We start from the raw sequence: 14000 nt of genomic DNA on the forward strand, positions 1-14000 counted from the left end.
AAACTGCCACCGTGGCAAGTCACGTCATGCTTATCACCGGAGCTGTCCCGAGAGGCTGTGTCAAAGGGAATGGTCTCAGTAGCCTCCTCGCCTCTTACGCTTGCACACAGTGCTGAAAATTATGTAGAGTATGGGTTTGTATTTCTCCTCTTACTGCCTTCATGTTGCTTATTTTCTTCATTCAGTTCTGCTGCTTCTTTCTCTTTTCTCTGCTTTGTCTTGACCGCATCATGCACAGAACTGCGGCGAAGGAGCGGGTCGTGGCAACGTCTGGTGCAGTGTTACACTGGGGCGAGTGTGCCAGGTCTGACCCAGAGATCAGGTTCTGGTGAGATCATGTTCTGCTTGGATTGTCCAGCAGGCAAAACTGCAAGTAAGAGGAAGGGTTTTATCGACGGATTCCTTATTTTTTGTTCTTTTTTGCTGTTCTCTTCATTCTTGTTCCGTGAAGACCTGTTTGCCCACACTGTGCTGCCTTCAGAAAGCAGAGTTAGATCTCAACAATAAGCCACTCCATCTTACCTCAACTAACTTTCTTTTTGCCTTGGAAGAGACATAAATAATATTTTTAACATCTTCTGTGAGATTGGCAGGCAGGGATGTTTTCCTCACTGAAACCCTAACAATTAAAGGAAACAAGCAGCATATTTTGAGTGAAATATTTAATACCTTGTTTTACTTTCTTTTTTTCGTAAACGATTAGTGAGGTTTCAGCGACAATAATTTGCTGTGCCACAAAGTTGTGCCTTTGCCTGAACTTGGAACTCTCCAGTAGTTTTAATCCTAGTTCTGGGAAGCAGGTCTGTGCCAACATTTAACTGCTCGAGCCAGTTTCATCTGGAGGTATCACCATGCCCTCCGCTCCCTTCTCACCTCAGGTACATCAGATTTTCAGTCTAGGTAGTTTTGGTGCTTGAAAATTGGGAGGATGCAGAAATGGCATAAAATGCCTTTACAGTCCCTGTGCCCTTCCCTCCTCATTCTCCTTCAACGGCTTATTCTTAGAAACCCAACAGAATCTCATTACGCTGCTAGCGAGCGTACCTGGCACTAATTTGTCACCACTGTATACCAGGCGAGACCTGCGCTGATGCTTCCCACGGCAGCATTCCCTTCAGCATGTGTGCATTCACTCTCCCGTCTCCTTTTCCCATTACACACTCCATTTTTTCCCTCTCTATGCAGCCAACACAAGAGACCTCAGATCACCACGGCAGATTACTCGCCCACCCCTTCTGTCCCCCCTTCTCCCTCGAGAAGGCAGCCGTGATTTATCTGCTCATGTGGGTGAGCAGGTGGCAGTTGGACTCAAGGCTGAGCCCGCTTAGCCTGTGATAAATAACATATTTACCGGCCCTTCCATCTTCAAATGCTGTCCACATGCAGTCCAGAAAGCAGTACAGAACTCTTAATAGCAAACACATCCAGGCTTCAGCAGACGCGGGAAACGGGGGGAGTGTTTTCCTGCTAGAAGTAGGTTGGAATTGAAGCCTGCTCCTCGTCCCAGTACCTTTTATTCACATTCCTGGAATTATCTGGTGCGTTTGCTTTATCCCCAGCCATCTGTGATGGGCTGAGCTGGGAGAGATAAGCTCAGTAATCAGAAAATTGAGGGAAGCATTTCTGGCTGTGATAATCTTATCAGGCAGCTAATATACATTAACATTTGTACAGCCCGGTGATGCAGGTGGGCCTTTGCTTATTTTTTCTTCCTGGATGCCTCTTGACAGGCGAGGGGAGAATGCAGGGCTTCGGGGTGCCAGGGGGGAATTTGGCTAAAACCTCTTTTTTACCCTCTCTCTTCTGCTCTGTCCCTGCGATATCAGAAAGGGGAGGGAGAATAATCCAACCGTCCCTTTTCTGCCCTTTGCTGCTAACAGAGCTGCCGTGCTCTGTCTGTCATTTCTGGTATGCATGGAAGGGCAAAGAGGCAGTATGTCAAAATTTCAGTTCTGGCTGAGCAATATGACTGCACGTGTCAATATGCTCCTCTGCCTTGTAAAATCGGGGAGCTTCTGCCGGCTTGCTGTCTTTGCAAGAAGTTTGCCATCACAATGGGATTTTGCTCTACAAGTTGAAGGAAACGGTGTATTAATGGATTATTTCCCTGATGCACTGAGCTCTCTGTGGTCATATAAGTTTTGCATCTGTAATTAGGGCTGGATTGCTTATTGTTCTCCTCCTGAGTGAAAAATACAGTTTCTGTCAGTAGATTTATTAGGGGAATTAGTCGCCAGGTGCTAAAAGACAGATGACAAAAGGAAATCCAAAATCTCAAGGATGAGGTTGAAGGAGGTTTAAGCTGGGAGAAGGTGCTGGAACAGAAGTTTGAGTATCCTCTAGGTAGTTTGTCTCTGCTTACACTTCATAATAAGTAATTCTCTGAGGGGTTTAGGATCAAGTAACATATGTAGTTTATCAATCTATGCACCATCTTGATAGCTGAATTAGGGATGCAGATTCCCATAAGTGAGGGAGCCTGGGAATGGTGGAGTCTGCGTTAGAAGTTTTCATGTCTGTAGAGTTTTTGAAGTACTTTTTTTGTGAGTTCCTTCGCAAACAAGGCCAGAGGCAGAAAGTATTCTTAATTGTTTGTTTGTGTGTTTGTTCATTCCACCAGAGCTACCTGAGCAGCTTTAGCTAGAAGCGTATATTGGAAAGTGCTGGAAATATTCCCCAGTCTTTTGGATTCAATGGATGTGTGTCAGAGTTGTCCTGGACAAGGCAGCATAGTCCTGTGGATCCTTTCTTCTGGGGAGGAATTGAAGCTAAATGAGGTTGAACTGTCGATACAGAATCTCGAGTACCAGTTTGCTCCTCATACCACACAGATAATTCTCTGCATGCCATTATCTACGGGGGACAGGTTGGGGGAATATCTGGAAGAGAAGCAGAAGCTTTGCTTAGAAACAATCAGCTTTTTGTGCTACATCTACCTTGGAGAAAATGTTGGAGAAGGAAAAGGGGTTGCAAAGGGAAGCAGGGCTGACCGAGGTTTTGACATTCAACACATGAAGAGTTGTGCTTCATGTCCATATCCTGAGAAAGGTCTGATCTGTGCAGAAAATCGCAATCTCCTCCTTTTGCTGTTCATGTGTGCCCCTTATTAGTATAGAGGAACTAATGCCTTTCTCTTCTGCAGCTGGAGGTGGAGATGAAGGTCCTGAAGTCTCAGGAGTGCACAGCTGAACAAAGTACCGTCATCACCAAGGAGGAGGTTGACACGCTCAGGTAGGCAAAGCAAGGGGAAGGCTGAGAAGATTCAGCTGTTCTCAGTGGAACTAATGAGAAGGGAAGTGCCCAGGGCAGTTTCACTGCCTACTCTGGTTATTGCCATCTCATGGTAGAGCACCAGGTACAGGACCTCACCATGCTACAACACGTGAAAAAGTATATGTGTATAGACTGCCTAGGTACATAGGCTGCCCGCTATTCAGGGGGCAGCGTGGTAGCTTTGATCAGAACGTGTTTTCCTCATATTTCTGAAGTAGGGTGTTCTTTTCCCAAGCACAGTTTTTACTTTCCCACCAGCTTTTATGGACATGAGAAATCCATGAAGCATTAACAGAAACCTCAGCCTCTGATCTTTCCTGCATTCAGATACTTTATAAGCTTTTCTGTCTTTTGGGAGGCTGCAGACTCTTTTCTTTCCATGTTGGGGTCTCTTGCTCTCATAGGACTGGCTCCTGCGTCACTATTCCCCCTGTTGACTTTCTTTCCTGTGGAAACAGCATTGTTGTTTGTTTCTTATTTTGACCAAATCTCAATTGTAAATACAGGATCTGTTGGCATGTGTGTGAAGAGGTTTAGAATCTAGCTTTTGTAATACTGATGTGCATGTAGCACTGGAGATAAAAGAAGGATGTTTCCCCTCGTGCATTGCTGCAGATGGCAGAGGGGTACCTGTTGTGATTCAGTGAAAGAGAAGTTACAAAACAGCATTTCAGCAGAGGATACATGAGCATTTACAAAAGCTACAGTGAAGCTAGACAACCTTTCCATGTATTTATTAAAGCATTTACAGCTTCCATTCCAAAGCAGGTGACACAATAAATACCGAGCATAGAAAAGTTCATCTGTTTCTGAATGTTTAATAAAGTCCGTTTTATTTAAGCTGAGCAAATCAGATCTTGACAGGTTGAGTTTTTTATTCTCAGCTGATGTAAGACTTTGGCTGGAGTTTCACTTCTTAATTCTTTTATATTTTCAGCTCCATCACTATAAAGCGTTACTGCCTCATAGGACTGAAAGCAAGATTTTGCAGCAAGCAGAATCTTGCAGAAAGCAGAAATTACTGGCCTGTGCGTTATGACTTTTCTCTTGTGCTTTGCCTCTGGAGCTTGTTTTACGGCTTTGAAAGGAGAGGGGAGGCATTTGAAAATAACACATGTTCGGCTAAGCTATTCCAATACGTTTTAGGGCTGTACACCTAATCTTAGGGACTCGCTGCTATGGTTCCCTCAAGGTGGTGTAATAGTTCTGGAGACCCAAGGCATACATCTCCCTTTTTTATTCTGTCATATGTCTGAGTTCTGGTAAAGGACAGTATGCTATGGCTTCCCTTTTTCAGGGGAATAAACCTGTCTCCATCTGCTTTTGCATATTGTGGATGTTTGACCTGAGCTCATTCAGTTTTTTCCTTTGCTGAGGTGTGCTAGACCCTCTGAGACCTGATGTTTATACTGCTGCAGAAGTGTTCAGCACCTCCTCAGCAGCATTAAACCCATCATTCCTGATTAATAACGTGCCTGTGTATCAGTAAAGCCAGCATCCTGTTTGCTGTCTTCTGGGAGCTGAAGGTTTTCAGAGTATTTCTGTGGTACCTCCTTGGTCTCTCCCTCCCTGAGCTGGTATGGGCTGCAGCACCCTTTCATGTAGGAGATGTTCAGTCTCTTTATTTTCACCTCCAAGACTCATTATTTGGTGTTTATCTTCACCGAACAGCATTTGCCATCTATTAACTGCAGCTTCAGGGGCAGTGCGTGTGGGGGGAAGAAGCTGGATTGCAACTAGTCCAGGAGCACTTCGTATTGCAGAAGGCTCTCTGGGATAGGGGTGTCTGGCTTTGTCCCAAATTAAAATCTATTTCCTGGGCAGGGACAAGTGGAGCTCGCAAGTACCTGCTTGTTAGAGGATTGTGGTGTTTGGTTCAGCTCAAAGGTAGCCTTAAACTCCCCTAGATAATGTTTTTCTTTCTTTGTTTTCAAAGAATTTCTTTGACCGCTAATCTCCTCTCTCTCCTCCTTTCATGAAATCGTATGACAGAAACGCAGGCCCATTCCCAGTAAAGCGGTGGATGGTGCGGAGCTATTCTCCAGTGATGAGCCGTCCACTGAAAGCTGTTTCAGCAAAGAGGTTAAGCTTCTGCAGTTGTTTCATGGTGATTTTTTTGGCTTTTCTTCTCTTTTCCATTTCAGTACCACATGCTCCTGAGGCTATGGATGCACAGAGACCGCAGTCCCGGGATCTAATTCCAGGCTGTTTTTTCTGTTGCTTTTTACTGAACCACTTTTTATTGTTATGGCTGATTTAAATACTTGTCCCAGGCCCTGATGCTAGTCATTTAGCTGCAAAGCTGTTCCAAAAAGCGTGGATTTGTTTGGTTTTAATCACCCTTTTCACTGCTCAGCTCTAACAGTAAATGATGTGGTGGAAAGTGTTCTTTTTCTGCTGGAGCCGTCTTTGCTGGAGAACTGGTAAGCCAGTCCCTGCTCCTTTCCCTTACTGCTGGCTACTATTGTTGCTTCAGGTGTCTTCTCAGACTCTCAAGCACTCCACGCAGCACTGTAGAGTTGACTCCATAACTATTTTTGTCTTATGCTTCTAGACTTGAGCAGTCAAAGGATATGGTTGGGCCTAATTTTGTGTTTTCTGGCATTTTTTGTGCATTGGACAAGAAACTGGGTCAAGTTCTTTCTTCATAGAAGCTTCTTCTCAAAGGAGCACAAGATAAATCGCTGTCTTCCCTCAGGCTTTTGGGGCTGAGGAATAATGTGTCGTGGCCCATGCCTGAACGCTGCTCGTGGCTCAGCTGGATGCATCCCCTCCATACAGCAGAGGCAATATTGGGTCGCTGCCATTAAAGAGCAGAAAAGGTTTGGAGGAGAACAGAGATTAGGGTGGGAAGAGATTAGGTCTGCTGTGCTTGTCCTCCTCCTGTGTCCTCGTGGGCCTCAACAGGACCAGTTTACCCAATTTTACGTAGCTGCTAAGGAGGAGCGAGCAACACGAGCTCCACTGTTACTTCTTCCTTCTACAGAGCGCTGCCAGAAATTAATTCTGACAGAAAACAGGGAAGAATGCAAACTCTCAAACTGGAAAGTGGGGAAAGAAATGCCACGGCTTACGAGGGAGTTATTTCCATTTCTGTAGTTTATCGTGGTCTTTGAAATCCCATTCACCTACAGTACAATGCATCTGCTTTTCTGGGCTGAGCCCAGCCTCTCCCGTTAGCCGCTGGCATGAAGGAATGTGAAAAATAGAGGAAAAGCAGCAGAAACCAGCAAGGGGAGTCTGCGGAGCAGGAAGGGACTGTGAGCCTCCAGGCATTTCCATATACACCCCGTGGTTAGGAGCTAACTGCTGAAAACAAAAGCAGGAGCAACATAAAGGAGAAAAAAAATCCATATTAATCCTTTGAATCTGTATTCACTTCCTGTGAGTGAATGAGAACTTTTAAAAATATATCTTTTGTCTCATTTTTCTTTAGTATGGAAAGTAAATTTTCAGCGAGAAACTTGAAAGACTTTATCAGTTTTTCCTCCTTCTCTTGAGAATAAAGTGCTCTTTCGTCAGACCTTTTATAACTTTAAATGTGAAACTCTCTCCCAGCATCATCGTTTCTGGAGACAATAAAAGCTGGTGCTAATGCTGTCATTTCTCACACTTCTTGCTGCTCCCTCTGAAATCGTATTTGTTTATATTCTGCAGATCTTATGAAAAGAAAAAGTGGTCAAGCGGTTGAATTCATGCACTGTGGCGTATAGCAAAGCAGAGAGCATTTGGGCATTAGCACCTTTCAGAGGGAAGGTGATAACTGCAGAACCTAGTATTTCAGAACCTATAAATAAAAGTAATATATTAAAAAAGAACTTCACTGAAGACTTAAGTGGCAACAGCTGAAGGACCTTTTCAGCTGGAACAAATCTGAACTTTTTCTTTCTGCTGTCAAGCTGCAACCCCAGTAAATCCTAAATGTTTTCTGTGGATTTAGTGACTGGGTAGAGTTACAGTAATTCAAAAGAAATTCATGTCCTTGCCAATGCCTATTAGTCACACTTGCTGGAATTCTGTCTGCTCTGCTCCTAACACCATCTCAATGCCATCTGGATCCCTTAATAGCGTCTTCCCAACACATACATTTTCTGCTCCATTCAGTAGTTTCCTGTTCAGCAATAGCTTTTCCACATGGCCATGTCCTCCTCGCAGATGGGGCCTCTGTGAGACATGTCCTCATCGGCGATACCCACGCTGCTCTACGGGCAATCGCATAACACATCTGAGAACATTAAAAACTAATAAAAGAAAGATAAAGGGGTGATGGTGGGGAGCTGTTGCCAGTTAACTCCAGTGAAAAGCTCGGGGCTGAGAGAGACTTTTGGAAATGCCTCGATGCTGTTGAAAATCAAACAGATTCCCGCTTCTTCCTTTCTCAAATGGGAGCAGCCTGGCCTTTCTCTCTAGCAGCTGTTGCTCACCATCTCAGCACTTTTTAGATAGCCTGAACACACACGGTGGGATGTCTCCTGATTCTCACAAGGGTCATTTCAGGAGACCTGAGGCTGTAATTTTTATTTTTTCTTGTTCTCTCTTCTAATTTGGGACAGTGAAACATGCGGTTAAAAAAAAAAGCTCGGTTTTCGAAAGTGGGAAAATCCACAAGTCTGAGCAAATGCCAGTGAATCTGTATTCTTGCACTAAATTTGATCTTGTGAAAGGCTGCAGAGATGGCTTGAATTTACCTTGTACCTGTGGAGCCTTCGACTCTGGTTATGTTATCTGTGTCTGGTGCAGGAAAAGTCTTCCAGAAATGCAAAGAGATCTTTGAGTTTAAATATTTTCATGTTTTCAAACTGCTGTATGGAGAAGTCAGTAATTTTTCCAGGAACTAATCTGAATGATTTTTTCCCTATATTGCAAAACTTGAGAATGGTCTCAGTGTTTCAGAAAGAAACTGATGTTTCTTCCTTCCTCGTGCCGCAAGGCTGCTTTTAAAATGGGCACCGACATTCATTCTGGGCCAAACATTAAGTTGATAGATGGTTGTGCTGTACCCAGATGTTTCTGTACTCTGTTTTTTTGTGGTTTTCACATGAATTTACCTTGGATTGTTCTCTCTCCCTGAAAGTAATTCCCATATGTAACAAGTTGAGGCATGCAAATCGGTGATAAAATAGCATCACATATCTTGTGCAGATGTCCCTGGACAGAGAGAGCACAAGGTGCATGCAGACTAAGGCTGCCTTTGTGGACGCCGGCACATCCAAAAGGAGTACGCAGTTGGCCCTGTACCTGAATTTACGTAAATGAAAAAATTCAAGTGCCAAGCCAGTAAATATTTTTCAATATTTGACTGCCGTATCTTAACCAGCAGCTGCAAACGCTTTGCTGTGTTTATATATAGATAGGATTTCCCTTGCTTCTCTCTCTTTGCCATTGGGAAGAGTTCCCTAGGGCTGGAAAGCAAAGCTAAAATAGCACAAACTGTTTGCTAATGGTTCTTAATGCTTTCCCACTGGAGATTCAGGACACTTAACAGTGTTAAAAATAGGTTAGAAGAGGGATAAGTAGTGAAAGCACTAGTCCGTCCTAAAAACCTCTCTGGTACAAAGAAGTTGCAGCAATGTTCCCGGTCTTCAGCACAGAGGAAGCGGCAGGTTTTGTCTCCGAAGGGAGCTGGGATGCTGGGATACGGGGAAGGAGCGGGCACCCGAGGGACGAGCCCAGGGGCGAGCTCATGGGGGAGAGGCTGCGAGCTTCGGCCACGCTCGCGGGCGCTCTTCTGCACGCTGCCAGTCACAAAACACACGGTGCGGGTATGTCTGCTGCCCGACGGCGGGCACCCCGGGCTCTTTCTTCAGTGAGGCACGAAGGGCACAAACAAATTATTAAATCTTAAAATTGCAGGTGAAATAGAATAAAAATATGATGACTTAAGCCTGCCCTTGTTACAGCTCGCTTGTGTCTCGCGTCTTTGTGAAGTGTTTTATGGTGACCGCTGTGAACGATTTTTAAAGGGCATCTAAGAGGCCTGAGCTTAAACCTCTACCTGCAGAGAAGTTCTGCAGGCAGATAACGGCAACATCACGTTATTTGGGAGGCTGGATGGGGAGAAATTTGTTCTAAATGAAAATTCAGCATGTCAAGAGTGGAGAAAGTACTGATGAGAGTCCTGTGTCTGGCTCTGACCGTTCAGGAGCTGCTGCACTGTAGTTCCTCAGAGAAAAATGTTGTTGTTCTTGTGGCCTGTTCTGCAATCCATTTAGAAACACGCTGCTAAAAGCATTAATTCCATTTTGAATTTCCATTTTTTCCGACCTTTTCAGTCTCCTGCTTCTTCAGCGTCCTCCATCCCCGCTAGCTTTGTGTCTCTTCTGGAAATTATTGATGATCTTTTTTAATGGCCCAGACAATGCTAAAAACCATTCCTCGGCATTTTAGAAGCTTCCAAGAGTGAAAAAAAAAAGATACTTTATAATATCTGAAAATTACCAGCAGGGGTCGGGCTTACAAATAATTTAAGCAATTCAAACTGCGTATTTATAAAGGAGACATCTCTGCGCTGAACATGTTGTAGGTCAACCAGCTTCTTTGGAAAAGTTTGTAACTTTTGCCCAGTGAATAGGAGAGATGACTTCTTAATTGCACCTCAAATTTCTGTTGCATAATTTGGGGATATTGGCAGATGGGCGCATTGTTTATTGTCACGGCGCGAGGATTTTCAGCTTGATTTAGGTCGTTTAAAAGTGTGTATTATCAAGCAAGATAATTAATTTTTTAAAAATATTCTGGAAAAGGATCCTGAGAAAATTGAATGCAAAGATCAGTGTTAATATGCATTAGTTGCACAGTTAATCCCAGGACGGTAACCTGCGAAAGGTGAGGTTCTTGAAGCAGCTTTAAGGTTTTTGTATTCTGTGCTTAAATGCAAGCAAAAATGTTATATTGAATGTTTTATAAATAAATGTTTAATAAAACCTGCCTTTGATAGAGTTCTCTGAAGGATTCTACAATCATTTGGCTAAGGCTGATATGGTTGATATAATATATTTGACCTTTCGAAAAGCTTTGAGCCAAAGGTCACAAAGAAACTTTACTCTGATGGAATAAGAAAGAAGGATCTTTGCTGGATTAATAAGAATATAAACATCACAGAGGGCTGGCTGTCCCGGTGTGCTGTCTGCAGGGGTGGCCGGTGGTTGAGGACCATGCAAATAGGACAAAGCTCCTGGGGTACGCTGCCAGAAGGCTCTCCTAGCTTCTAGTGCCTTGTCTCCACGATTTCCTGAGCCAGAGATAATATAGTGTCTTTCTACTTTGTACAGCTTGATGCATTTTTCTTCCATTAATTTGCTTATGTAATACAAAGTTAAAAGATGGAAAATCAAAGAATAAATGTCGTTTACACAATCCCAAGGGGTTTTCACTAGGTCCTAGAATGGGTTTTTATTGGGAACTTGTTGTCCAGCACAGAGGAGTTTGTGAGTAGTGAGGTGACAGAATTTGATATAATATGAAATTATTCAGCTTATCAGACTGCTCAGCAGAATCTTATGATGCTGCTCGAGATGGGAAATGAAGTTGTATGTCAATAATTGCAAAACACATGCACATAAGACGCCTTTACTCTTACTCCCACAATAGTAGGCTCTAAGTGAGCTGTTCTCACTCAAGAAAGAGATCTCACATTATTGCGAACAGTTTTCTAAAAATACCAGGTAAGTGCTCAGTAGTTAAAAAGACAAATAGAATATGAGGAATTACTGGAAAAGATGATGAGAACAAAACAGAAAGCCTCATTATACCACTGAATACATCTGAGTGCTGTTTGTAGTTCTAGCTTTTCTTATAGCAAAAACTCTATTAAAACTTGAAGAACAACAAGGAAGGGCAGTAAAGATGAGCAGAAATATGGAAAATCCTTGATGTGAGGGAAGACTAAATTGAGATTTTTCAGGAAATTAATAGAGGAGACCTGTAGAGCGATATGGAGAAGGGAGCAGGATACAATTATTCACAACTTTTCATAGCAGAACTAACAGGCACTCAGTAAAATAATCACATATGAAGTATAAACCAAAATGAACTAATTTTTCTTACAGCACATAATTAAATTGTGGAACTTACTGCCAAGCAGTATTGTGAAGGCCAAAAGTATAAATCAGATCAAAAAGATTTGATGCACTCATGGAGATTTTAGCTGTTGGTGGTTGTTAAACATGATGATCTAGACTCAGTCTCTGGTTCAGGAAGTATCTAAGTTCGATTTGCTTTATATTCAAATTGTATATTTTTAATATACTTTTAAGAATTATATTTTCATCATACAGACATGTATCTTTTAGTCATATGTTTTAGCTGCCTCAGTAGTATAGCTTTGTGATACTGAATACAGGAATAATCTGATACTACCGATGATTTTATGTTTTACTTGATTATTTGTGGTGGGACTGTGCAGGGACACAATGTCTATTAACTTTCCCTTCTTTTCCAGGCTGAAAATTGAGGAGCTGGAGGCTGAACGTAGCAAGCTGGAAGAGGAGAACAGATCTCTGGAAATTAAACTGGAGAAGCTAACTCTGCAGGTAGGAAACGTGGAGGTCCAGGGCAGCTGGGGAGCCTGACGTAGTCCATTCGCCATAGCCATCCTAACGGATGTGCCAGAATGCTCACAGCACGCAACTTCACCTCCCTTAGTCTGGGCAAGGAATTTTTCAGAAGCCTGTGCAGACTGCACCAAACCAGCCGTATCTCTGACCGGGTTCCTGGAGTGTTTTCATGTCAGATGCAGTCACACAAATGCAGTTGTCTCTTTCGATGCCTTTGCCTAGAACCTCTTCTTTTTCTTCCTGGAGCCTTAAAAATTGTTCCATTTTAAATAACTCCACTACCATAAGTTGTTTGTCTCCAAATTCATTCATGCCACAGCAGGAGTGTAGAGGGGGCTTAACGGCACGGATCTTATAGGAAAATCTGAGCTCCATTTGTACTGAAGACGCCATTGCTGCTGTCAGTGATGGAGATGGAGACGACCAGTCGTTGCCTCATTAGGTAGTAGTTTTCCAAGCCAGGAAGCACCAATGCTGTTGAGAAATGACACGGCAGCATCTCCAGATCACAGACACGGAGAGGCAGAAGGTGTGGAGTCAGAAGGATGACAGGGTGTGTTTCTTTTGCTGTGTTACTGTCAGTGGTTTACGTTTTCCTGAGGCAGTGCTGTCCTGTATGGCAGAAGGTCTTCAGCTTTTCCCTCTGGATAGACCAGTGAAGTCCCACCCTCCGTGAAGGAGGACAAGGGCACCTGCAGTGTTGAGTGGTCTGTCTATTCAGCCAGCTCCCGTTCTGGGAACGGCTTTCCTGTGCAGAGGGGGGATGTGGGGGTTGCTTCAAGCTTTTATAGTGTTTCCTGTTTGAAAGGTGCTGGAGCAAAGAAGAACCTGAGCCTGTTTGTTTAATCAAAGCCCATCCTGCAATGAACAGTGTTATCTCTCCCTTCTGTTCTCTCTGATATGCTGAACAATTCGGCATCGTAGCATTTCATTCTCTTAATTTTTCTTTCTTTCTCTCTTCTTTTTTTCCATTTTCGTGTAAATTGCTTCATGGTAGAAAACCTGCAGGTTTGAAATTACTCACATTTCAGACAGACCATTGATTTTATCTTGACACCTATTAGAGGCGAATCAAATCTTTTTTTTTATTATTACCAATTCCTAGAGACAGGAGAAGTGACAGCTTTGATAAAGCAGGGAGGTAGGAGCTGCTGAGCATCTCTGCTGAGCCATGTTTAGTGTGAAACCTGTCACCCGGCTCTCCTTTAATTGGGTTTCAGTCATCAGAAGGAGATGAAAGCTTTGGGCTGGTGTTTGGATGCTGAGGTCTCCAACAAACACAACAGCAGCTTTGGTTTCAGAGCAGATTACAACTCACTCAGGTCACATTTAATCTGCCAACGTTGTCTTACAATGACTGCAGGCTTGCCAGGAAGGCCTGACCAGAGGAATTCCCTATTTCCTTCATGATGTCTAAAGAGGCTCTGCTTTGTTTCCTCCTACTGCTCTTGAGATGCCAGAACACCAGACTTTTTAAATTGCACATTCCAGGAAGAAAGATCCGAAGTCTTTGGTGTAGTCTTGCTAATTGTCTGCCTTCTGGTGCTCAGTAGAGATCAGCAGCAGCTGCCGTTGGGCTAGCTGAGCTTTCACAGTATAGCAAAGTGGTGTGGTGAGAGGAACAAGATGGGACCTTCGTGCTGTGGTAAAGGTACTATACAATAACAGCGGAACCGTTCACCAAAAAGGCTTTGAAAACTCGTCACAGGATGCCCATGGCCTATCTCGTTAATGGTGCTCGCTGTTTGAATGCAGTATTGTGCAGGTCAGGGCTTTGTGGAGGGAGCCGGGGAGAGCAGGAACAACCTGCAGATAGAGTAAAACTTACATGGGAAGGATGAGGTAACAGGTAGCTGTGGAAAAAAGAGAAGGAAGGTGGTCATCTGCCTTGGGAGGTCTAGGAGAGAGAAATCTGCCAGTCCCCCAAAAGGCTGGTTAGTGAGCTGAATTAAGGTAATCGTGCTCTTACATCTGCTTTGCCAAGGCTGAGGACATGGCTTTAATTCTTTATTTACCAAGAGGTAGCTCTCCCCTTCCTTAGCTTCTCACTTTCCTTGTGTCTTAGAGGACTGGCTGCCAAAAGCAGCTTCTCTGAAAGAGGAGTCGAGGGAAGCATAAATATGGGAATATGTAAGCTGAATGCTAAAATGTCAGTATTGATCAGTGTGTGCC

The 14000-nt window shown here is 43.6% G+C and overlaps 1 protein-coding gene across 1 annotated transcript in view; it reads left to right on the forward strand.

The window, feature by feature from the left end:
• Positions 1 to 14000, forward strand: part of MAD1L1 (mitotic arrest deficient 1 like 1) — a 370458-nt gene that overhangs the window by 199471 nt on the left and 156987 nt on the right. The window contains exons 14-15 of the mRNA XM_075767524.1: positions 3143 to 3231; positions 11714 to 11804. Of these exons, the coding sequence (XP_075623639.1) occupies positions 3143 to 3231; positions 11714 to 11804 (180 nt within the window). The remainder of the gene's footprint in view (positions 1 to 3142; positions 3232 to 11713; positions 11805 to 14000) is intronic.

Source organism: Balearica regulorum, chromosome 15, assembly GCF_011004875.1.
Source record: "Balearica regulorum gibbericeps isolate bBalReg1 chromosome 15, bBalReg1.pri, whole genome shotgun sequence".
Lineage (NCBI taxonomy): Eukaryota > Metazoa > Chordata > Aves > Gruiformes > Gruidae > Balearica > Balearica regulorum.